The 26,685-nt window shown below is 43.8% G+C and overlaps 1 protein-coding gene across 35 annotated transcripts in view; it reads right to left on the reverse strand.

Moving 5' to 3' along the window:
- Window positions 1–26,685, reverse strand: part of DLG1 (discs large MAGUK scaffold protein 1) — a 428,909-nt gene that overhangs the window by 165,244 nt on the left and 236,980 nt on the right. For 20 of the 35 annotated variants that reach the window (XM_074963269.1, XM_074963293.1, XM_074963291.1 and 17 more), the window contains 4 exons: window positions 21,583–21,633; window positions 18,699–18,823; window positions 4,588–4,757; window positions 3,672–3,808 (listed from right to left, as the gene is read on the reverse strand). In XM_074963269.1, the coding sequence (XP_074819370.1) occupies window positions 3,672–3,808; window positions 4,588–4,757; window positions 18,699–18,823; window positions 21,583–21,633 (483 nt within the window). Of the gene's footprint in view, window positions 1–3,671; window positions 3,812–4,587; window positions 4,758–18,698; window positions 18,824–21,582; window positions 21,634–26,685 lie in introns of those variants that run through there. The other 15 variants (XM_074963286.1, XM_074963276.1, XM_074963285.1 and 12 more) reach the window with 2 other exon arrangements.

Raw genomic sequence — 26,685 nt, forward strand, 5'->3', positions numbered from 1 at the left:
AAGGGAAAATAGTTTTAGGGTATCCAATTTGCAAATTGGATACAATTAACTTAGGCCTGAATAGAGACTGGGAGTGGTTGAGTCATTACACAAAGTAAAACTATTTTCCCTTGTCTATTCCTCCCCCCCCCCCCCCCACTGTTCCTCAGACGTTCTTGTTAATTGCTGGAAATGGCCCACCTTGATTATCACTCTCCTTACCGTGTGCATGATAAAAACCCATTTTTTCATGTTCTGTCTGTATATAAATCTCCTCACTGTATTTTCCACTGAATGCATCCGATGAAGTGAGCTGTAGCTCACGAAAGCTTATGCTCAAATAAACTGGTTAGTCTCTAAGGTGCCACAAGTACTCCTTTTCTTTTTGCGAATACAGACTAACACAGCTGCTACTCTGAAACCTACCAGATCATATTATCTCAATTCAAAATCAAAAGACTTTTTCTAAGTGCCACAATTTTGCACTCTGGCATCTGAAGATCATACGGAGTTCTTTCAGGTTCATGCATTATCACTAGAAAAAGCAGTTACCTACCTTTCATAACTGTTACTCTTTGAAAAATGTTTCTTGTGTCCATTCCATGCTAGGGTGCGACACGCCATGGGCACAGTTTCCAGAGATTTTTTTTCTCCTTAGTGGTATCCGTAGGGCCAGCCCTAGTGCCCCCTGGAGCCCTGCGCATATGCACTGGTACAAGGGGCACTGCTGGCCCCACACCCTCTCAGTTTCTTCTTGCTGGTACCTCTGATAGAGGAGTAGGATGGTCTGTCATGGAATGGACATGAGAAACACATCTCGAAGAACAGTTACGAAAGGTAGGTAACCGTTTTTTCTTCAAGTGCTTGCTCATGTCAATTCCATGCTAGGTGACTCCCAGGGGTTCAGGGGCCCCTGGGAGGAAGGGGGGGCACGAACAGGTTTCAGGGGGGCTGCCAAGTAGGGCCAGCTTAGACTTGCTGGGGCTCAGGATAGAAAGCCGAAGCTCCACCGCATGGGGCTGAAGCCCAGAGTCCTGAGACCCGCCACCTGGAGCTGAAACCTGAGCTTCACAGGTGCCCCTGTGGCATGGGACCCCAGGCAACTGCCCAGCTTGCTACCGCCTAACACCGAGCCTGGCTTTTATATACAGAAAACCAGTTATTGTGGCACAGGAGGCCCGTGGCGTTTTTATAGCATATTGAGGGGACCTCAGAAACAAAAAGGTTGAGAACTCCTGGCATAGTGGGATGCGAAAGTATGAATGGATGACCATGTCACGGCCCTGCAGATATGAGTGGGTGGGTCGTGACACATGATATTAATTCTGACATCGTTCTGAACTGGGCTTCTGGCAGGTACGCTCTGGCCTGCATAGTCTAACACCGCTCCTATAAATTCTATTCCCTGAACCAGTACTAGTGTTGATTTTTGCTCATTTATTAACAGGCCCAGCTCTTGACAGGTGGCCTACACTAGGTCAATGCTGCTCTGAACCTGAGTCTGCGAGTGGCCTTTGATTAATCAATCATCGAGGTATGGGTAGATCTGGATACCTCAATGCCTCAGATAACCTGCAACCACTGCCATACACTTTGTGAAAACTTTTGGGGCTGCTGACAGTCTGAAGGGAAGAGAGGTGAACTGGTAAAGATGTTGGCCCATCACGAAACGGAGGAATCTCTTGTGTCCACGGAAGATGGAAATGTGGAAATATGTATCTTTTAAATCGAGGGCGGCATACCTTCTCCTGGATCCAGGGAGACCACGTGGAACTTCAACTTCTTGAGGTATGTGTTGAGGTGAAACAGGTCTAGAATGGGCCTGAGGCCCTCTTTGGCCTTCAGGATTAGGAAATATCAGGAGTAAAACCCCTTCCCCGTCAAGTATTGAGGAACTTCCTCTATGGCTCCCACCCATAGGAGAACTCCCACCTCCTAGATGAGAAGTTGCTTGTGAGAAGGATCCCTGAAGAGGGATGGAGAGGGAGAGACAGAAACTGGAGGGTGGGACCAGCTAACACCATACTGAGCACCCAATGGTCTGAAGTTATGCAGGACCATGCAGTACGAAGGGAAACAAATGGCCCAAAACCAAAGGGGGGGATGGATCCTGGGTCGAGTCTGTAACACCGTCCTCAGGTGTACCTTCAAAAGGCCTGCCTAGCTCCATTGGGGTATCTACCCGAGCCCGACTGTGAGGCTGAGGTGTACAGCTGGGGTTGTTGGCGTTTATAGCCATTGCCCTTCCTCCTATAAGGCTCATGTTTGGAAGGCCCTGAGAACCTGGGAGGTGGTTGTGGGCGGAAATTCTTCCTGGAGGTTGGGTGTGTGTATAAGCCAAGGAAGCATAGTGAATCTCTCAGGCCGTGAATCTCTCAGGTGAATCTCTCAGGCCGTGCAGCTTGTCATCCATCTGTTCATAGAACAACGCATTGACCTCGAAAGGGAGGTCCTGGACCAACTGCTGCACCTTGTTGGAAAGGCTCATCGACTGCAGCCACGAACATTGCCTCATAATGACTGCCGTCGCCATTGTTCTCGCTGTCAAATCAGCCACGCCTAGGGCTGTCTGGAGAGAGGTTCTGGCAACAGTCATGCCCTTCTCCAGGATGACAGTGAACTCCTGCTTAAACCCCTGTGGTAGGGAGTTCAATTTTTTTAATCATGCCATTAGTCATGATTAAATTTTCTTAATCGGTTGACAACCCTAGCAATAATATAAAATGAGCATTGTACACTTTGTATTCTGTGTTGTAACTGAAATCAATAATTTGAAAATGTAGAAAAACCTTCAAAAATATTTATAATAAATTTAAATTGGTCTTCTATTATTGTTTAACAGTGTGATTAAAACTGTAATTAATCACCATTAACTTTTTAAATTGAGTTTATTTTGTTTTGTGTTAATTGCTTCAGTTAACTGCAATTAGTTGACAGACCTACTTTATTCTATGAATAGCTTCTTTGCTTTTGCAGAGTAAGATGCTGTTCAGTGTGAATAGGTCTGGCCATGAGAGCTGGAATTAGAACCTGTCTCCTACTCTCATGCTGAGGTCACTAGTGCATGCTCTGAACACAGTAGGATTACTGGTGACATCTGGGGCAGTTGAAAATTATTTTTCTTTCTTACACACTGAAGTCAGCTTTGAAGTGTTTGCTTTGAGGGGGAAAAAAACAACACTACTAAATAAACCAGTGATGAATGACAGTGGATTTTGTAAACTAATAGAAGAAGAAGCATCTAATTCCAGGCCAGCCATCCCTAGTTACTGGTATGCAGAAAATAAGTAAGTGGGTTCCTTACCCTTCAGGGATTTTTAGTGCAGTAGATGGTAGTGTTACCAAAGGCTATTTTAAACGTTAGAAGTGCCCCGTGCCTCTGGAGACTTAATGGCAAACTCTGGAAATGAAGCATGTTGATTGCTATAGGACAGTTCTGATTTTTAAATAGAACATTTAACCCAGTTTGAGATCTCAGAGATTTTTTGAGTTGAGAGGGACTGAAGATGGAGAATTTATTTTAATATTTACATTTCTTGGTAAGACTCAATTTGTACTAGAAACAGTATGTATGATGCATCTGTCTTGCCAGGCCTCTGGACAGCTCCCTTAATACTTAGCTGAATTACGGCATCGTTTTGTATGTACCAATAAGTAGTATGTGCAGAAGGGAAAGTACAGCCTTTACTTACAGCTAGAAGTTTGTCTCCAATCTGAAGTTTGCCATCTTTATGTGCTGCACCTCCTTCAATAATTTTGGTTACATAGATACTGTTGTCACCAGGAATATGCTGATTTCCAACACCACCAGCTATGCTGAACCCGAGTCCTGCTTGAAAATAAAGTCATTTTTCCAGAGACCTTTTAAACTTTTAATATCAATTTGATGTCATTCACAATATAATTGTGCCCCATGCAACTATGGTGCTACAGAAATAATTATAATTTAATATGACACAGGTTATTGAGCAGGTATAGTACAGCTGTTAGAGCAGTAACTAATGTTTTTTAAACACAGTAAAATGATCAGAATTTCTCCCAAAAAAGAGATTTAATTTTTGATGGAGAAGCAACAAACATTTATAGAGAAAGGTAGGTGAATCACTCAATTGCAACCACACAGCTCAATTACAGTAATTGTAATGATTACCCAATTCTACCACTTCAAAGAATAGTTTGTATCATCTGTAAGTATGGAAAGAAGCAGAATGGTTTCTCCAAGTAGTTTTTTCCACCTTTGAAGAAATATCCAGAGATTTCATATGAAAAGTTTATTCCAGTGCTATGACCAATGTATTCCTCTTAAAAATGACTATATTATCAAGGAAGTGATTTAACTCTGCACAAATTCCTTGCTTTTAAAAGAAAAATATTCTGCACGCTATATGGATGAGGGTAGGTCTTTGCCAGAACTATTGATAGCTTTACTACTGCATTTAAAATTTATCTGTCTTCATTTGCATTATTCTGATGCTGCCAATCCTCAAATGTTCCATTAGTAATGTGAACTAATAAAATTTTTGTGTACTCACCGAGGAATAATCACCTGCAACCTACTGGCAACTTTATCTTATTTTGTATAACAGAAGCTTTATACTTGCCACATACCTTTCGGCCCTTTCACAAGTTTTATCTCCATTATTTTTTCTGTGACTGGTTTTCTTCTTTTGACATACAACCGCACAATGGATCCTGCCTCCTTTAATGCTTCAACTGCTTTGCTGTGTGTCACATCACGAACATCCACTTCATTTACTCGTAATATGCAATCGTTAACCCTGAAGACACCAATGCTTTCATTTAGTTGAGGTATGATAGTTAAGACTACGTTAATATCACGGAGGTCATGGAAGTCACAGAATCCGTGACTTGCAGAGACCTCCGTGTCAGCAGCGAGAGGGAGCCCCCTGTAAGGTTACAGCGACAGGCAACAGCCGGGGGGTGGGGGGAGGGAAGCATGCCTTGGGCAAGCGGCTGTCCCGTTTTCTCCACAATGGTGGTGGGGGGAACCATGGAGCCGCAGCAGCAAAAGTCACAGACAGGTCACAGCTTCTGTGAATTTTTATTGCCCGTGACTTTTAATAAAAATAAACCATGACAAAATCTTTGCCTTAATTATAGTGTACTGAATATATTAGGTGTCCAACAGCATTTTAACCAGCTGACACTGTCAATTAATACAATTCATTATACTATTTTTTGAAAATATATGGATTAAATGTTATTCTTTAAAATAAAAACATTACTGAAAATGCAACATAAATAAGTCCAATTAAGAAGGAAATAACAAATGGATTTTAAAAGACTATTTTGTTTACAACTAAAGATCAAAATGTTTTCTGATAAAGAGGAAGTTACTTACCTGTAACTGGAGGTTCTTCGAGATCACAGAATCATAGAATATCAGGGTTGGAAGGGACCTCAGGAGGTCATCTAGTCCAACCCCCTGCTCAAAGCAGGACCAATCCCCAACTAAATCATCCCACCCAGCGCTTTGTTAAGCCGGACCTTAAAAACCTCTAAGGAAGGAGATTCCACCACCTCCCTAAGTAACCCATTCCAGTGCTTCACCACCCTCCTAGTGAAAATTTTTTTCCTAATATCCAACCTAAACCTCCCCGACTGCAACTTGAGACCATTACTCCTCGTTCTGTCACCTTCTACCACTGAGAACAGTCTAGATCCATCCTCTTTGGAACCCCCTTTCAGGTAGTTGAAAGCAGCTATCAAATCCCTCCTCATTCTTCTCTTCCGCAGACTAAACAATCCCAGTTCCCTCAGCCTCTCCTCCTAAGTCATGTGCTCCAGCCCCCTAATCATTTTTGTTGCCCTCCGCTGGACTCTTTCCAATTTTTCCACATCCTTCTTGTAGTGTGGGGCCCAAAACTGGACACAGTACTCCAGATGAGGCCGCACCAATGCCGAATAGAGGAAAATGACCACATCCCTCGATCTGCTGGCAATGATCCTTCTTATACAGCCCAAAATGCCTTCTTGGCAACAAGGGCACACTGTTGACTCATATCCAGCTTCGCATCCACTATAACCCCTAGCTCCTTTTCTGCAGAACTGCTGCCTAGCCGCTCGGTCCCTAGTCTGTAGCGGTGCATGGGATTCTTCCTTCCAAAGTGAAGGACTCTGTACTTGTCCTTTTTGAACCTCATCAGATTTCTTTTAGCCCAATCCTCTAATTTGTGTGGTCCCGATCTGTATTCCACACATGGGTATGCATGCATGCCATGCGCCTGAGTCTGGAAGTGTTTCTTACCAGCGTCCACTGACCTGCATCTGCATCCCCTCATGCTCCCAGCCAAAAGTATAATAGGTAGTGTGGGTCGACATCTCTCCAGTCTCCCTCTTGCTACCTTAGAGTGTAGTCCGAAGCAGAGGGGATGTAAGGCAGTTAGTGGAATATAGATAGGGATCACACATCTCAAAGATCTCCTGTTACAGGTAAGTAAGCTCTTCCTCTTCTTTGAGTGATGGTCCCTATGTGTATTCCACATGTGACTCACGAGCCGAGTTGGCTGCAAGGATGCTAATGGAAGTGCGGTCATGAGTACAGTTTAGCCAACCGCTGTGTCTGTAGCTGCTGCTTACTTGTGTGATGGCATACTGGTTATGAAGGTGTGGACAGAGCATCAGGTGGCTACATGACAAATGTCTTGTTAGCGGATGTACCCTGGCAAGGCTGATGTGGCAGCTTGTGCTCGTGTAGATTGAGCCATGATTCTATCAGGTGTGGGTACATCAAACAAGTTGTAGCATTCCAGGATGCACCCCGAGACCCATTTGGAGATTGGTTGAGAGGAGAGGGCTTGACATGTGGACCGTTTGGCAATGGCCACAAAGAGCTTTAGCGATGTTCAAAAGGGTCGAGTACTGTGAAGGTAGAAAGCCAGTGCATGACGGACCCTGTCAGTGGGGGAGATGTGCAGTTTGGGGCAGAAAACAGATAGGTGGATGCACTGGTTCAGGTGGAATTCCCAACTTGACCTTTGGGAGGAATTTAGGATAGAGCTGAAGGGACACCTTTCCCCTTGTGAAATATAGTGTAGGGGGAGGATCTGCCATCATGGCTGTCAACTCACTGACCCATCTGGCTGAAGTTATGGCTACTAGGAATGCCACTTTCATCAAGAGGTGGGAGAGGGAGCATGTTGCCAACAGTTCAAAGGGTGGTTTCATGAGGGCGGAGAGGAAGGGATTAAGGTCCCACGCAGGTGTGCGCTTTAGTACTGGTGGAAAGGTGTTGAGCAAACCCTTCACGAAGCAAGCAATTGTGAGATGCATAAACACGGAAGTGCCGTCCACAGGAGGAAGAAAGGAGACGACTGCTGCCAGCTGCACCCATATACAGGTGATGGCTGGACGTTTTGAGGTCGAGAAGGTAGTCCAGAACAACTGGTATAGATACGGTATTCAATGAGTGACGCTGAGCCCATAGCTTGAAGCATCTCCATCTTGCCTGATAGCATGTTCTGGTGGATTCTCTCCTGCTCTGAGTAAGGATTCACCGCACCAGGATAGAGCATGCATGGTCCACTGTCAATCCCCAGCCAAATACCAGGCTGTGAAGTGAAGTGGCTCGGACTGGGATGCAATAGTCTCCCCTGATCTTGTGTGAGTAGATCTGGGAGTGTATGAAGGCGGATTGGTATATGAGTAGAGAGTTGAAGAAGGGCCATGAACCAGAACCAACAGGACTAGAATGGGGCTATGAAGATCACGTGGCTCTGTCCAGGCGAACTTTGAGGATTACTTGCAGGAAGTGCGGAATGGGAGGGAAAGCGCAGTGGAGGTCCCCTGTCCAGGACAGGAGGAAGGCGTCACCCTGCATGTCCACCCATACTGCGCCTCTGGAACAACAGAGGGGCAACTTCCTGTTCTCATGAGTGGCAAAGAGGTGCCGTAGTTCTCGAAGAGGCACTGTATCATGGCATTGTGTAACCCCCACTCGTGATTGATATAGAGTCGGCTGAGCACATTGACTAGGGAGTTCTCAATGCGTGGGAGGTACATGGCTTGAAGTGTTACATGGTTTTTGATGCACCAGTTCCAGGGGCAGATGAACTTGGAGCAGAGGGAGGGAGGCTTGGTGCCACGCTGCTTGTTGATGTACATGACTTCCGCGATGTTGTTGGAGAGGAGTTGAACATTAGACAGATCAAATAAGTGGAAGAAAGGGCCAGCATGGTCAATGGATCACCCGGAGCTCTAGCATATTTATGTGCATCCTGGCCTCCCATGGCATCCACATGCTCTGGGCTGTGTGGTGGTCTACCTGGGCTCCCCAACTCGTGAGGGAGGTGTCAGTTGTTAGGGTGACCTGGGATGTGGGTAGAGTGAAGGGGGTGCCAATTAAGACTTTGGAAGGATTGGTCCATCATGTGAGTGAGACTCTGGGTAATGAGTTCTCTGGTCTGCATATGGTCCGTGCTGGGTTTGTAGGTGAAAAAGAGCCACACTTGGACGCAACGCATGTGGAGACGTGTGTGTGGTATCACATATGGCTGAGGAGAGAGAGAGGCAGCAGTGGACCATGGTACCAGGCCTGCAAGGCAGGTCTGTAATGACAGACATCAGTGTTGCGAAGTGGTCTGGTGGGAGGAAAGCTCTTGCTGTGATGGAGTCAAGACATGCCCCAATAAATGGTATTGTCTGTGTAGGTGTAAACATCAACTTGTCCTCGTTGATGCAGATACTGCAGATGCCAACAGTGTGCAATGGACGAGGACTGTGGAGGTTACTTCCTGGTGCGAAAACCCCATGAGGAGCCAGTCGTCAAGATAGGAGTATACAGCAAAGACCTTCGTGAACACTCGTGGAGCCATTGCTATACCAAACAGGAGGATCTAAACCTGGTAATGGTGGTGTCCCACTCAAAAATGGAGAAACTTGTGGTGGGCCGGGTGGATATCTACATGGAAGTAAGCATCCTTCATGTAGAGAGCTGAGAACCAGGCTCCCCGGGGGAGGGATGGGATAATCAATGCCGGTGTTACCACAAGGAATTTGGATTTCCTGATAAAACTATTGTGCACCCAAAGGTCTAGAATACGACACTGCCATCTAAGATGCCCTTCTTCGGGATGAGGAAGTACAATGAGTAAAAACCCCGTCTGCTGTAGTGACGTGGGACAGGCCCGATGGCCTCCTGGAAAAGCAGACTGCCCACTTCTTGTTGGAGGATGCATTCATGGGAAGGGTCACCAGAGGAAGTCCGGGGTGGGGACAATGAGGTGGAAATGAGAGGAATTCTATTGAGTATCTTTGATGGATGATCTCCAGTACCAACTGCCATGTGGGAGTAAGAGGGAACTGGAGAGGCATTAACCCTCACTATGTATTATACTCTCAGCTGGGAGCATGAGGGGATACACATGCACAAGGGGGGGGGGTCAATGGACACTGCTAAGAAACACTTCCAGATTCAGATGCCTGGTGCACAAGCACATACATGTGTGGAATACCAATAGGGACCGGAAGAAGCAGCTTCAGTTTCAACGTATTTTAATCAGAATGTCGCACAAACTATTTTTTACATGCAAAAAAAATGTGGTCAGCACTTAAAGGAAAGAGTAGCTAACTACTGTTCGGCAAACTAGGAAGCACAGGAGAAAAAGAAGTAGAGTTTTAACCCGCACTTTAACAAAGAACTTCCACTGTTCTGCTGTAAAACGTTTCCCTCCTGCTTTGGCAGGTTAATTATGTCACTGATGGCTTTGCAGTCCATTTAATGTGCTGCTGGTGCTGTAATGACATTCTACTAAAATAAATAATGTCTAGACATACCTGATATGCCTGGTCTGACTGCCAGCAAGTTCTGGCAGATGTCAGTTGTGCATCAGACAGCAGTCAACAGGCTAACATGGGGCCCTGAATGACATGTATTAAGATTCTAAAACAGCAACCTGCTGCTGTCCTGGGGTGCCCCCTGCCCAGATCCCTTTAGTGGCACAGACCTGCTGCATCTGCCTTGCCCCTCAGATACAGAAAGGCAATGCACTCCAACTACTTCAGGAGAGATTTCTGCAAGCCTACCTTCACAGCATTATTCAAACATGTTTCTGTATGCATGTATACGTACACCTACATGCCTGTGTCCAGATGCCACTCACCCATAGCTCTAACCACATCCCTCTTTCTGCATCACAGCATCCATCCTCTTCATCCTTCCTTCTCTCCACTGGCTCCATTTCCTCATCCTTACCCCTCTATAGTTTCCACCATACTACTTCCCCTCCACATCCCAATCTCTACCTTCCTCCTAACAGCACAAATCCAGAACCCACATCCACACCCTCCTCTGCCTATCCCTCACCTCTGATGACATCTACTCCAACCATGGCCTTCTCTCTCACACCAATTCCCGCCACCACCTCCGCCCCTTCGGCGCCACCACTCTTAACCTCATGGCCATCCCTCTCCTTCCCTTCTTAAGCTCCTTCTTTAAAAAGATCTCATCCATGATCTTTATCTCTTCCTCCCTTCAAGTTTCCGGCTCCCACAGAGACCTGGATCCCTTCATCTGACACGGCATCTGCCCTCTGACACACCTCACCAAGATATCACCATGGGCTTCTCTCCCATTCTGATGCTTCCAACCCCACTCCTCCTCCCCCTTCCCATTTTCTCCTTTTTTGAGCATCGCGTCTGACTCTTCTCTCCTCCTCCATGCTGCTGTCACCTACAGTCTACCCCTGGCTCTCTTCCTGTCCTTGGTCTCCCACACTCACTCTAGGTGACTTCAACTTCCATGCTGATGACCCACTGATCCCTTAGCTTACATTTCTTCACCCTCACCTCTTCATTCAACCTGCAGCTCTGGTGCAACACTGCCATTCAACAAAAGGGCCACTCGCTTGACTTGGTCTTATCCAAGCACTGCTCCCTCTCTGAACTCTCTGTTACTGAGTTTCTCCATAGTGACCATCACCTAGTCTCTTTCAAAATCACCCATTAGTCCTCACTCATGACCTGTCACTCAGTTTTTCTCTAACTTCCAGCCTATCAACATTGATGGCTTCTCATCTGCTCTCAGCCCTGTCCTCCCTTCCCTGTCTTCTACTGATATAGTTGTTGACTCTCCCCATGCTTTGCTCTCCTCCACCCTTAATCCTTTTACCTCTCTCTCCTTCAGCATGTCCTTCAGAGGATCCTTCTAATACCCTCATACTCTATCTTGGTCTCCTTCTCCCTCTATACCTTATATTGGGGTAATCTCATCTGCGAACATGAATTCGACTACCATTTCTATGTGGATGACTCAGATTTCTCTCTCTCTATTCCAGGCCTGTCTCCTTCTGTCTAAATTAAAATCTCAGCTTGTTTCTGTGATATCTCCTAATGGATGCATAGCCATAAGATCAAGCTCAACATGGCTAAAACACAGCTCTTAATCTTCCCTCCTAAATCCAATTTGACACCTACTGTCTCATTCGTTGTGGACAACACCACCACCCTGCCTGTCATCTTCAGCTGAGTTATCCTTCTAGGTTCTCACATCCAGGATATGTCTAAATCTTTCAGAGTCTTTTTGCATAACATCTCTTAAAATACAGTCTTTCCTATCCATCCACACAGATAAAACTTCCATCCAGGCTCTTATCCTCTTGCATCTGAATTACTGCCTCATCCTTTTTTTTGGCATTGACAAATGCAATTTTGCCCCTCTAATATCCATTTAGAATGCAGCTGTGAAGATCCTTTTCCTAGATCATCACTTTGAACATGAAACCCCTCTGATTGCATCTAGCTCCTTGTAAACATCCACAAAACTAACTCAACATCCTCCTTAAAACTCTACTCTGTCATAAAGCCTACAAAAAGTGTGACAATAGTTAGGATGCTAGTGCGCTCAGACCACAGCCTACCATGCTGACTAGTATCGGCTCATTGTTTACTTGTACACTCCCATTGGTTTGGCTGTATCCATCTGTTGTCTCTTGTTCAATAATTAGATATTTTTGTTCTGACAATGGGGTCCTGGTCACTGACCGGGGCAACTATGTGTCACGATAATACAAATAAATAATAATACGCATAATCAATTCCAGAACTAGCTCTGTAAATATATATTAGAAGGAACACAGGTTTATCTTAAAACAGATTTTTGTTTTGCACAGTAATGCTGGCAAATTCTTGAGACTGTTCAGAATTAACAATTCGATTAAGACTTTTAGAAAAACCATTCATTTCAAAATGCTTTTAGCACAATTCTGCATAAATCAGTGAATACTACCTAACTAACGAAGTGCCAACATTTTGACTAGATATAATGAAGCATCTTAAATCTAAGCCTTTAATTTATTAGTGAATCACCTGTCAGAGAATTATTTTCCTTTCACTTCTAAATATTATATCATAAAAATGAGTTTGTATGGAAGACAGAGAGTAACCATACAGATGAACCTGGACTACAAAATTAATAATAATTTATTAGCAAACCTGCCAAAGTTGTCCAATTCATTTGATCAAATCTTGTTTGCATGATCCGATGAGTATCTGGGGCAAGACGATATTAAGACTAGTTTGCAAAGAAACATGGAATAGTTAAACCTGAATTCTAGAAAAGGCTGAGCTCCTGGAATAATTACAGAATCACTTAGCCCAATCCCCCCTCCATACTGAGGCAGGACCAAGTAACCCTAGACTAGACCTAATAGCCGCTTGTCCGTCCTGTTCCTCATATTCCAGTGCTGAACTATCTTTACAGTTAGCAAGTTTTTCCTGATATCTAACCTAAACCTTCCTTGCTGCAGGTTAACCCCGTTATTACTTGTCCTACCTTCAGTGGATACGGAAAACAATTGATCACCATCCTCATTATGATAGCCCTTAACGTATTTGAAGACAGTTATCAAGTGACCCCTCAGTCTTCTTTTCTCAAGACTAAACATGCCAACTTTTTTTTAACCTTTCATCAGAAGTCGTGTTTTCTAAATCTTATCATTTTTGTTGCTCTCCTCTCGGCTTTCTCCAATTTGTCAACCTCTTTCTTAAAGTGCGGCACCCAAAACTGGACAGAGTACCTGAGCCTGAAGCCTCTCCAGTGCTGAGCAGTGTGGAACAATTACCCCTCATGTCTTACATGTGAGTCTCCTGTTAATACATGCCAAAATTATAAAATCTTTTTTTGCAACTGCATTACATTGTTGATTCATTCAATTTGTGATCCACTATTGCACAAATGCAAGGAGTATGGGGGGAAAAAGCAGGAAGAATTGTAAGTATTAGTATATAAGCCAAATTATAACTTAATCGGCATCACAGAGCCTTGGTGGGATAAGTCTCATGACTGGAATATTGGCATAGAGGGCTATAGCTTGTTCAGGAAGGACAGGTGGGTAAAAAGGAGGAGGTGTTGCATAATGCATCAGGAGTATATATACTTGTTCTGAGATCCAGAAGGAGGTAGGAGGCAGACCAGTTGAGAGTCTGTGGGTAAAGGGTAAGAAATAGGGGTGACGTTATGGTAGTGGTCTACTATAGACCACCAAATGAGGAAAAGGAGGTGGATGAGGCATTTCTATAACAAATAACAGAAATACCCAGAACACAAGACCTGGTAATAATGGGGTACTTAACTAATCAGACATCTGTTGGAAAAGTAAAGTGGCAAAACACAAAATTTCAAATAAGTTCTTGGAATGTACTGGGGACAACTTTTTGCTCCAGAAAGTAGAGGAAGTAACCAGTAGGACAGCCATTTTACACTTGATTCTGAACAACAAGGAGGAATTGTTTGTGAATCTGAAGGTGGAAGGCAAAGTAGGTGAAAGTGATCAGGAAATGACAAATTTCGTGATTCGAAGGAAAGGAAGGGGAGAGAGCGGCTTAACAAAAAGGCAGACTTTAACAAACTCTGAGAACTGGTGGGTAAAGACCCATGGGAACAAAATCTAAAGGAAAAAAGAGTTCAGGAGAGTAGACAGTTTCTCAAGGAGACAATATTAAAGACACAACTGCAAACGATCCCAATGCCAGGGAAAGACAGGAAGAATGGTAAGAGGAGCTCTTTAATGACCTGAAAATCAAAAAGGAATCCTACAAAAAGTAGAAACATGGACAAATTGTGAAGGAGCCATAAAAAAGAATAGCACAAGCATGTAGGAACAAAATCAGAAAGGCTAAGCCACAAAATGAGTTATACCGATCAAGGGATATAAAAGGCAGTAAAAGGAAGTTACTCACCTCGTGTAGTAATGATGGTTCTTCAAGATGTGTGTCCCTATGGGTGCTCCATGGTAGGTATGCTTGCGTCCCTGCACTGCTGATCAGAGATCTTCTGTAGTAGTGTCCATTAGGCCCACGCAGGCACTGTCTCCCCTTGTGCTGTGCCACGAGGCTAGCCAGCACATGCGGGATAACCCTCCTCAGTTCCTTCTCTACCGCAGAGTCATTGACAAGAACTCCAAAGTAGAGGGGAGGAGGGTGGGTTTTGGATCACCCACAGGACACATCTCGAAGAACCATCATTACTGCACAAGGTGAGTAACTTCCTTGTGGTGCTCCATGGTAGGTGCCTTCTGAGTAGTATCCCTACTGGAAGGCTGGGACTTCAGAGATGGGTCAGTTACAGATGACAGTACTGTGGAGCTGAAGATGGCATTGAGGCACAGTCACCAGTGATCACACAGCGTTTTGCGAAAGTGTGGACAGACGCCTAAATTGCTGCTCTACAGATCTCTGAGATAGGGACATTCTTGAAGAAGGCAATGGATGAGGAGATCAACTTCATGGAGTGTGTACGAATAGAGTCTGGAGGGGTCATGTTGTGAGCTTGGTAACACCGTCTAATGCTTTTTGAGACCCATTTAGACAGCCTTTAGGCTGATATTGTAGATAACCAGTGACCAGAGTGTAGCCATGGAATCCTTCAGGGTGCAAGGGAAGGCATCAGTCTTCTCCGCAAAGAGCTTTGTGCCCTCAAAGGGGAGGTCCTCAACAGTTGACTGCACCTCTTTTGGAAAACCCAACAGAGAGCCATGATGCTTGTTGTATCACCGTGGAGATGGACCTAGCTGCTTTGTCTGCCGCGTCAAGGGCAGATTGCAGCAGTGCACTACCTGTCCCTCCTATATAATGGCCTTAAATTGGTCATGATGTAACTCTGGCATCCCCTCAGCAGGGCCGGCTCTAGGCACCAGCAAAACAAGCAGCTACTTGGGGCAGCACATTCCTAGGGGCGGCATTCCAGCGCTGGCCAGGCTGCCCCTAGGAAAGTGCCCCCGCTACCCCAGCTCCGCCTCCACCTGCTCCCCTGAGCACGCCACCGCCACCGCTCCGCTTCTCCCCTCTCCCTCCCAGGCTTGCCGCATGCCAAACAGCTGTTTGGCACGGCAAGCCTGGGAGGGAGGGAGGAGAAGCCGAGCACTCGGGGGAGGCAGCACTGGTGGAGCGGAGGTGAGCTGGGGTGGGGAGCGTTACTTCCTGCGCTCCCCCCACCCTCGCTCATCTCCGCTCTACCTGCTCTCCTGAATGCGCTGCCTCTCCCTCACCTGAGAGGCAGGGGGTAGCAGGGGGAGCCGTGGGGGGGAATGCGGCATGCCCGGGGATTTGGGGAAGGGGCGGAGTTGGGGGACATGAAAAAAAAGCGGGGGCGGCCAAAAATTTTTTTGCTTGGGGCGGCAAAAATCCTATAGCTGGCCCTGCCCCTCAGTAAAGAAGACTGAGGGTGGATTTGTCAACTGTCTTCAAATATGTAAAGGGCTGGTATAAAGATGTCAGTGATCAATTTTTTCCCATGTCCACTGAAGGTAGGACAAGCAGTAACGAGGTTAACCTGCAGCAAGGAAGGGTTAGGTCAGATATCAGGAAAAACTTTCTAACTGTAAAGATGGTTACGCACTGGAATATGTTACTATGGGGGGTTATGGAATCCCTGTCACTGGAGGTTTTGAAGAACAGGTTGGACAAACATGTCACAGATGGTCCTGCCACGGGCAATGTGCTGGACTTGAGTTCTTGAAATCCCTTCCAGCCCTACATTTCTATGATTCTATAACCCCCAGATCCTTGTCTGCAGCACTAACATGGTATTCTCCATTTGCATTCATTCATCTCCATTTTTCCTTCCTAAGTGTAGTACCTTGTACAGTTCTGTATGGAATTTCATCATCTTGATTTCAGACCAATTGTCCAATTTATCAAAGTCACTTTGAATTCTAATTCTGACCTTCAAAAAGCTTGCAATCCCTCTCAGCTTGGTATCATTCCCAAATTTTATAAGCATACTCTACGCTCCATCATCCAAGTCATTAATGGAATAGTACCGGACCTAGGACAGACACCTATGACACCTTACTAGACATGACCTGACAATCTGATAGCGAACCACTGATAACTAATGATATTTAGTAATGATAATCTGTAAATAGTTTATAATGATAAACATTAATATTTCAGCTAACTTCTACAAGAAGCACACCACTAGAAAGTGAAGTAAAGAAGTCCAAATGGTGAAATCAAAAATGGGACTAAATTAGTTCTATCTGCAGAACTACACTGTGTAAGTATTATTCACTGACAAAAACCTTCATTAATGCAGTTAAGGTTGCCCAGAGTTATCTCATGCCCTTCCAGAAGGTCAAGTTTAGCAAAATTCAAACCTCTGCAAATCAGGAAATACAGAATTAAGGCACATGCCATTGCCGCCTTAGTCACTGGAAATGATCTGAATGGACTCCAGGTGCATTCACTGTATTAGGTGTAGCTGTGCCAAATGGTGGAAGCAATAGCTCGAGCAGCTTAACTGTGATATGAGATCTGCAAAGGCTTCCCCACCTTAACTATAGCTCTCCACATCCATCTGCTGCATAGAGGACTCAGAGAGACATGGTGAGGCCCATTATTCTCAACGAGATGGTCTCAACTGAATGGGAACACCTCCTGCAGATGAATGCAACCAGAAACAACAGCTCTGAGATGTGTTAACTGTTCCTTTTATGTCAGTGGGTGTTCCCATCCCCTCTCCCCAGTGCTGGAGAGATTGTGATATGCATCAAGCATGCCCATTCTCAACTCCTCATCCCAGTCTCAGCAGTGAGTTCTCCGTATATTCTCCCACTTTGCATGTTCTCGGCTCTCCATCCAGAGGTGCAGGGCTTCCCTAGATATTGGCTCACTTGGAGAGCAGGGTGAGGTGCTCAGACACCCTTACAGGGACAGGGTCCCTCAAATCCCAGTTCACATGAATTGGAGCAGGGAGAGGGGCTTAGACCCTCCAAACACCTGGTTAACAATAGGGGGTGGGAAGTTACACCCACATAGATGAGCAGCCCCCACTCAGCATACACACAAGGAGGCAGGCCCCCCAGATCCCAGCACTCACACAAGGGGTCAGGCAACCCAGATCCCGCCTCACACATATAGGTGGAGGGAAAGGAAACAGCTCCTTCCCCTCTGATCCTAGCAGACACACTGCACACGAGTAGGGAGAAAGCAGGGCTAAGAGAACCCTCTGCCCCTATTCTCCCCAAGTCACCCTGCCATTCACCTGCATGTCCCGCTTCACTCCCGATCTCCGTTCCCAACCTCTCACCTGAGCCTCCCATCCTTCCTTCCCTACCACACATCCCCATTTATCCACCTCCCCATAATCCTTCCTCCCCTCACTGCAGCCTCAAACATCTCTCTCCTCCTCCCCGCCACCTACTTGTACAACCCCTCATTCTCCTCTCCTCCTAACAAGCATTCAAATTTCTAATTCCTCCATCACTCAAATATTTTGACTATATTCACTCAAAGTTTAAAAAAAATAAAATAAAAGCAGTCAAACAAAAAAAACCCAAAACCACACCCTGACAAAGGCAGATTTTAGTAATATGCCTTCAGACCTTTTCCAGATTCCTGCCTTAGGTGAGACTCAAACTGACACTGGTTGGGTGGATCAGGTTCACAGCTGACTGCTTATCCCCTTCACCTATACAAATGTTGAATGTGTATGGAAGAAAATGTTGGAAAAAATACATAAACCTTAAGAAAAGCTGTTTAATTCTGTGACTGTATCTTGGGAATCCCTGGGCAAACAGACCCCAAATCTGGATTACTAACCCCACCCTGTGTCCCAATGAGTTCAGACTCAGGGCATCTGAAGAACTGGTGTAGAAAAGAAAGGTGCCTTTTTACTCCCACTCTCGTAGGCTGGCTTGGGGAGGGTCAGAATTTAGAGATGCTCAAGGTGTGCTCTAAATGGCAAGCTATAGAGGTCCCCTGGGGATTTTTGTGTTGGTCCATAATCAGAAGAGTGCTCTGCCTCCTTCTGACGTGACTCTTTCCCCAGGGTGTGTGTAGAGTGGATGATAGAGATGGACTCTACATCACCTGTGGATTCCCTGTCAGGCCAGAGCCAGGGTTGAGAATCTGTCCCAATCGCTTCTAGACAAGGGATGCTCTTAAACTAAATACTTACCTGTTGTCAACAGTCCTATTGAATTAAGGAAGACCAAGAAATTGGTACAATATATTTACACCATATAACAGAAAACTGAATTCACTAAATTAGAGATGTTGGATTAAATACAAAACAAATAAACCCCGTTTAATTTAAGTAAAAAATTATTTATGTTACTTACAAAATAAACGCTGCATAAATTATAGAGTATTGCTTCTTTTAAATTATACCAATAGAAGAAAAAATAATAAAACCACATGAAAATGTTTTGTCCTTTCCCTTCTAATAAAAGGCACTGCATTCAATAACACAGTTGACATACCGTAATCTTCCATCCTGAGCAGCTGCACCCCCTGCTATGATTTTTGTAATGAAAATACTTGAGTCATCCCCAATGTGTGGGTTGTCCGTACCACCTGCAATGCTAAAGCCAAGCCCTGAATTTCCCTGAAAAATAAATATCACTTAGTTGCATAATTTTCTTTTAAAAATAAGTAGAGTAAAAGCAAATCAGGAGAGAAAACATTTTATGTTTTATCAAACAGATATAATTCCACTCCTAGTGGAACGCTGCTGAGCCTATATTATGTACTACAGGATAACATTTATTTTTATTATTTTGGAAAAAATGGTGAGAAACTGACATGCCTTTCAAAAATAACAGAGAAACAGTTTATACTATGGTGTAAACTCCAATTTGTTTATCGCTACAGGAACAAGTCAGATTGTGTCAGTGTTCATGTTAACAATAACAACTAATCAATAATAGCTACTGTGGTTTCCTCTTTTGAGGCAAAAGAATCCATCGGTTGAAAAAACGCTCCAAACACACACACTCTGCAGGAACTGGAATGTCTGATTCTGTGAAGCGCCTGATATTTTGTTGAAATGCTATAAATTATAGACTTTCTTATCCCATAAGCTCTGCAGAAATCACGTGCTCATTGTTTTCAGCAAATACCCTTCTCTCCTCCTGTTATAGTTTCAAAGGGGAAAAAACTATGTGGAAAACATAAAACATGATGAATGTTAAAGTATATGTTTTTAAGCCTGATCTAAATTTACTCTATTTGATTTTAAATACCAGCTCACTGCTGACTTGCCTATATTACTGTCCTAAACCGTCTGTGGTTCACACTGCAAATTACTGTGCTATAAAGCTACGCTGTTAGAGACTTTCTAGAGATGCTTTCCCACCTTGTTCTGTTCAAGTGTCTCAGTCTTACACTAACACAGAAGCTGTTTCAGTATCTGTCTTCTGCCAAGTAGAGTAATCATGGCCACATGGCTGACAGTTTTATAAAGTGGATAAATGAGTGGACTAGACTGAGACCACTTTTGCTTCACTTGTGAACTTAGTCAAACTAGAACAAATATTGCAATTATGCAGCTCAAAGAGATTTTAAAAATTCTCAAATGGAGAGAGAAGAATTAGTTACTGTGGCTACATCATTTGTGTCTCTATAACATGTTTGTTTTTCCAGTCACTGAAGTATTAATATTTTCATTTCATTTCAGATTTATTTTTGAGGTAAAGGAGAAAGTACAAAATCTTTCTATTAATTTTGGATTCTTTTATACGCTATTTTACCCAAAGATATTTGTTGCTCCCTACCCCCACAAATCCCCCCAGGGGACAAAATGGGAGTAAACAGTTTGCACCACAGATGAAGCTGTGAATTTCCACTATTTCCCTTGCTTTAAATCACCACTCTCCACATCAAGACATCATAACAGAAATACAAATTCTCCTTTCCTCATTAAGATATGAAGTGAAATTTATATTCTAGAGCTTGTCAACACTACTGCTTGAATGAGAAGGGTCTCTGTTGAACACCTCCATTTCTGCTAACTGATTATAAAAGAGGCTAGGTGCATTGACAAAATCTGGGTCTCCCACACTCTGCTATTTACTGAGTACTACTACTCTGCTAGATTTAGAGTCTGTTTATTTTATTTGTCATTTACAAATAAGCTGCAGGGCTTGTTTGATAATGCTATGGCTCTAAGTGGAATGCAAGCTCATGGAAGGACAATGGAAATTATAACAATGACAAATGAGTTTTATTGTTAAATGGGGAATGCTCAAACTGTTAAGAAAAATCCAGAAATCTTGAGCACAAAAATATCACTGCAGCTGCCATATACACTGCTCTAGTCTAACAGAATCTGGAATGCACATAGATGTAAAAATGCTTGTTTTAACTGCAACATAAGGGTCCATTAGAGCAATGTGTATGAGAACTGTAGCGCCATTTTCATGCTTAAGGTTTTGAGATTTTTTTTTAAACCATTTGAGTTTTTCACAGTACTCAAATGTCAGAAAATCTCAAAAACAAAACAAAACTAATTTATTTAAATTAACTATATTGCCAGAGCACTGCAACAATACAGAGTCAAATATCACCATTTAATATTACAGATTAGATTTTCAGTCTACAATGTAAAGTACAATATACTATACTGTTAATGAATTCTCTGTTATTCTGTTAAAATGTTTATTAGGTAGGTAGATAAGAAAATCAAGTCATGACCTAATATATGTACAGATATCAAAATGTTTGGTTTAACTGCAACATCTAAGGATTTTTGTCTCACCCAAGCTAAAATACAAGAGCAGCTGGTAGACAGACTTCAGTACTTCTGCTGTCTATACCAGTGCTTAATTTGTAATTAAACAGATGCCGGGGCTCAAGCAATCTTTTTACTTTCACAACTCATAGAATCATAGAATATCAGGGTTGGAAGGGATCTCAGGAGGTCATCTAGTCCAACCCCCTGCTCAAAGCAGGACCAATCCCCAATTAAATCATCCTGATGAAGCAAGCCCAGGGTTGCCAGGGCTATGAACTTCAAGCTTCACATGCTCTGGCACGAATTAAGCACTGGTCTAAACTGTACTGATATAATTATCAAAACTCACAAGTCAGCAATTTTGGAATGGCTATGGAAGTTCCAGCTCAGTTATCCGAACAGTATTTAACAAGTATTAAATTAAGAATATAAAGCGTGTGCAAAAGCAATAAAATTTGTGCCCCTTTCATACTCACTATTCAATATATTTCATATTTAGGTTAAATTAATAGATCTAAAAATAAATAGCATTGCTGTTTAACCGCAGGCAGTCAAGAGGCCAATCTTGCCATATACAAATAGTATGAATTTTCTTCCAAATACAATTTATGGAATAGCATTTAGAATATTACCCTTTCAAGTGTAATTTCTTCATATTCATAATCTGCATCCGTGCCATTAACCTAAATGAAGGAAAAAGAAAAAACGTTCTGTAGAATTTTACACTCCACATAGCACAGAACATTTGCTCAGTACTCTGATGGCTTACTCCCCTCTCTGCAGATTGATTCAAATTCCCCTGTAAGCTTGTATGCTTCCCAGAGTACCCCCTACTCTAACTACTAGATTACGTACTGTACGCTCACTTAAAATCTGAGTTTCAGCCAGGCTGATTTAGATTTAAGTTTTTAAACCCCCTGATGTATCTGTATGCATGTTAAACATACAAGTTCTACATACTTTGGAGCAATAATCTTCTTTAATGACTTTGAACAAAATGAAAAAAACTCTAGAGATGAAATGATTTATTTTATGTTTAATCTAAAGAGATGCTGAGACCATCATCCTTGCCACTGTACCTATTCCTGCTAAGTGGCTGCAGGGAAATGGCAATTCTGCATCTTGTCTGTCACTGGAAACTAATAAAAATACTTAAACTTTTATTCAACAGTCACAGTAATATTTGTCATTTATTATAGCTTGTAAACCCTCAATAAAAAGAATAAAATAAAACAGAATATTTTGTAAATTAAACTTAAAACTCATATATTCTTTCAAAGTTTTGTTCCAGGATTTGGTGTAGCATGTTTCCGTCTTTAGAAATGAGTTGCAGTTAAGAGGAATTGTTTCAGAGTAGCAGCCGTGTTAGTCTGTATTCGCAAAAAGAAAAGGAGTACTTTTGTGGCACCTTAGAGACTAGCCAATTTATCTGAGCATAAACTTTCGTGAGCTACAGCTCACTTCATCGGATGCATTCAGTGGAAGTTAAGAGGAAAGCTTCCTCACCCCAAGGTGAGATGCCTGTTACTGACTGTGTTGGAGTTGAAATCCTGTGTCTTTCTTGGAGTATGAAGACCCATTAACAGTTCAGTAGAATTTGGCAGTAGCTTTTTGCTCCTTTTGCTGTGGTATGGGTGCTCCAAGCAATGTCTTCAAAGCAGCTGTGTTGCTAAGCCAGTGTCTAAGCAAAACAGCATAGCTTCAACCCTTTGTCAGCAATAACAGCTCATTCAAGTTAGGCTTGGATTTCTTGGTGCCTCCACCTGACTGTTTAAGGTAGTCAGGAACCTTACCTTACCTCACCTCCCCTCATAGTTTCAACTATCCCCAAATTGGTATTTACCTCTATGATTAGCCTGATACCTTGTAGATATACTCTACTGACACCTCCGTACTCATTGCCAGTTGTTTACTACTACTAACTACTTTTGAGTACCATTTGACTCAGTTAGCTCTACCTTCTTTTTCAGTTTCTATTATTTATTGCCCTCTAGGTGCCTCTGTCAGTCACCTACTGAAATTGAAATACTGGTCTTTGTCATATTTATCTTGTGTTTCCTTTACTGGAAATAGATGATTTTACCTCACTTCTATGAGCATTTTGTAATTCTTTTTCATGCCTTATTTGATTCATTTAATTTTGTAAGTTGGACACACAACTGCCCAGATCTTCTGATCTCAAAGCAATATTGTCCATAACTTCTGGCCTCATTTGCAGTCCAATTCTCTAATCACATTTTAATTTTTCTCTGTGTTTAAACAGTTCATTCCCACTTCATCTGACTACAGGGGTTTAAAGTGACTTAAGCACTGATTTTGATAAATTCAAGAGTGAATCCTGTAGTCTGTTGTACTCTTTTTTCCCCGCTAATGTCAATCCTTAAGTGAATTCAATTATATGAAGGCATGGGTGAGGACTTCAGCTGACACTGCACTGAGGAAAGCAATGTGTGGGAGTGATATAAAGAGAAGAAAAATTCAGATTAAAAAGTAAATACCACCTTTATAGACATCATTGGCAGATGGAAGGTTTGAGTTGAAGAGATAAGCCAAAGAGGAGTTGTGTTTGAAGATGATCCTTTTGCCCAAATGAAGCACTGTTTAACAAAAAGAAAAGGAAAGGCACTGAATGCATCCGAGGAAGTGAGCTGTAGCTCACGAAAGCTTATGCTCAAATAAATTGGTTAGTCTCTAAGGTGCCACAAGTACTCCTTTTCTTTTTGCGAATACAGACTAACACGGCTGCTACTCTGAAAACTGTTTAACAGTTAGCTGGTTGGAAGTTGAGACAGTCACAACTTTCTAGGAGAGTAAGGATTCATTAAAAGGCATTGAAAGATTTGTATGACATTGACAGCTAAGTAGTGTAGGACTGAGATCCTATTACTTATTCCGTGAACCATGTTGTTTGAGTGTGCTTCTAAAATTGTCAGTTTAATGAGCAACTACTTGTTAATGCCAATTCCTTGTTGCAATACAAGATGTTTTCCTCTATAATATTTTTAAATAGGCTCGTCACAGTTAATGCCATTTTCAAAGAAACTGTATTAAGTTCTAACTGTCATTTTACTACTTTCAATTGCTTCAAAGCTGATTCATTACACAGATTTTGCCACTTCTTTAGTCTTCCTCTGTTTCTCAAATCTGGGTTCAAACATGTCCATTATACAGAAAGCTTATCACAAAGCTTTGAAGGATTTGATCACCTCAAAGACCACAAGGCCTAACTTTAGCCTCAACTTTGCTAGATTTTATGGTATTGTGATACAGCCTGGCCAGAGGGCAGCAGGGGAGTGTTAGACGGGAGCCTTATTCTCTGTAGAAGGAAGAAAGTTTGCTATAAATTAATTAAAGCACCTGAAGCCAATTAAAGCACCTGAAGCCAGTCACCTGATAAAAAACCCCTGCTTCAGTCAGACAAGAGGAGAAGTTGAAGCAGAGCGGATTGGTGTTGGAGCAGAGAGCAGTTTGGAGGAGTTGAAGCAGAGTGGATTGGTGTTGGAGCAGAGAGCAGTTTGAAGGAGTTGAAGCAGAGTGGATTGGCGTTGGACCAAAGAGCAGTTTGGAGGGAAGCAGAGGAGAGTTTGGAGAAGTGCTGCAGTGGGCTAAGACCACCAAGACACCAGGTAAAGGGATACCTGGTTTGTGCAGAGGGAGGGCAGGAAGCCCCACAAGCTGAAGGACAGGAGAGGGAAGTAGCCTAGGGGAAGGAACCGCTAGTTCAAGTGGTTTACCACTATCCCTACGGCCCCTGGAATGGGACCCGGAGTAGAGGGCGAACCCGGGTCCCTCACTCTCCACTCCCCTCCTCTAGGACACTAGTGGGGCAGTTAATACCCCAGTTCAGGGGCAAGAAACGGTGCTCTGAACCCCCACCCAAGAAGAGAAAGCGTGAGACCCATCATAGTAGTGCTGGCAATTTGCCGCACGTGGTGTCAGGGGTGGGATCTATGTGCTGGGGACTTAAACCAGGGTTAGCCAAAACCCTCCCATCCCTAAGATGGACGACATGGTCAAGGCCCTAATACAAGCTACCGCAGCCCAGCAGCAGGCTACCTGGGTCCAAGCAACTGCCCAACAGGAGGCAACTCGGATGCAGCAGGAGACTAATCGTCTGTTGATGAGTCAGGCTGCCCAGGACCAAACCAATGACCCGCTGTATGCAAATGTGAGGGAGGAGGTAGTGGAAGTAAATGGCGTACCCGTGCAAGGAAAGACCAAAGGCCCAAGGCCATATTACGTGCTCAAATGCAATCTGTTGTACAGGATAGTGCAAATACGAAGGGAAGAAGTAGAGCAAGTCTTAGTCCCATGGAAACACACAAGGGCAGTACTAGAGTTAGCTCACAGTCACCTATTTGGGGGACATCTAGGAGTAGACAAGACACTGGATAGAGTCCTAAGAAGGTTTTATTGGCCAGGAATACATGCAAAGGTCCAGCGCTATTGTGCCTCCTGCCCTGAAAACCAGTTGCATAGCCCCCGACCTCATTTGCAGGCCCCATTAGTACCTTTGCCTATTACTGAAATCCCTTTCGAGAGGATAGCCATGGACATAGTGGGCCCACTGGAAAGATCGGCACAGGGCCACTGAAACATACTAGACATCCTTGACTACGCCACGCGGTATCCAGAAGCCATTCCTTTAAGAAACCCCACATCCAAGGCAATAGCAAAAGAACTACTCCAGGTTTTTGCCAGAGTGGGCATCCCTAAGGAGATCCTGACAGACCAAGGAACCCCCTTCATGTCAAAATTAATGAAAGACTTATGTACCTACTCCGCATCCAGGCCATACGGACCTCAGTCTACCATCCACAAACAGATGGACTGGCCGAGCGGTTTAACTGTACCCTTAAAAGTATGATCTGGAAGGTGGTAGCACAGGACGGAAAAGACTGGGATATCCTTCTACCGTATCTAATGTTTGCTATATGGGAAGTCCCCCAGGCGTCCACTGGTTTCTCTCCCTTTGAACTACTATATGGACGCCACCCACGTGGAATATTAGATATTGCCAAGGAAGATTGAGAAGAACAACCCAACCCAGGAACGAATGTCACTGAGCATGCAACACAGATGAGAGAGCAAATAACTCAAGTAACCCCTATAGTACGAGAACATTTGGAAAAAGCACAAAAGGCCCAGCAGACATATTACAACCGTCGGCCGAAAGTACGGAGATTTCAGCCAAGGGAACGGGTGATGGCGCTAGTGCCGACAGCAGAAAGCAAACTCCTAGCCAGCTGGCATGGACCATATGAGATAGTGGAAGCCATTGGGGAGGGGGACTATAAGGTCAGACAACCAGACCGCCGAAGGCCAGAGCAAATCTACCACATCAACTTACTGAAGCCCTGGTGTGACCGAGAGATGTGACTGGTCATTCGGGGAACTCCACCCCAGACAGACGACCCACAGGGGCAGGTGAAGATATCTCCTGAGTTAACTCCAGAACAACGAACAGAGGTCATTGATATGATATAATGGAACCAAGACCTGTTCTGTACACAGCCGGGCCGTACAACACTGGTCCAACATCAGATTGTTACCAGTCCCAGAGTAAGGGTGACAATAAGACTGTACCAAATACCGGAAGCTAAAGGGAAGAAATTAGGACAGAAGTGAAGAAGATGCTGGAACTCGGGGTTATTGAAGAATCCCACAGCCAGTGGTCCAGCCCTATCGTCCTAGTCCCCAAGCCTGACGGCACCCTGAGATTTTGCAACGACTTC

The sequence above is a fragment of the Natator depressus genome, chromosome 9, assembly GCF_965152275.1.
Source record: "Natator depressus isolate rNatDep1 chromosome 9, rNatDep2.hap1, whole genome shotgun sequence".
Taxonomy (NCBI): domain Eukaryota; kingdom Metazoa; phylum Chordata; order Testudines; family Cheloniidae; genus Natator; species Natator depressus.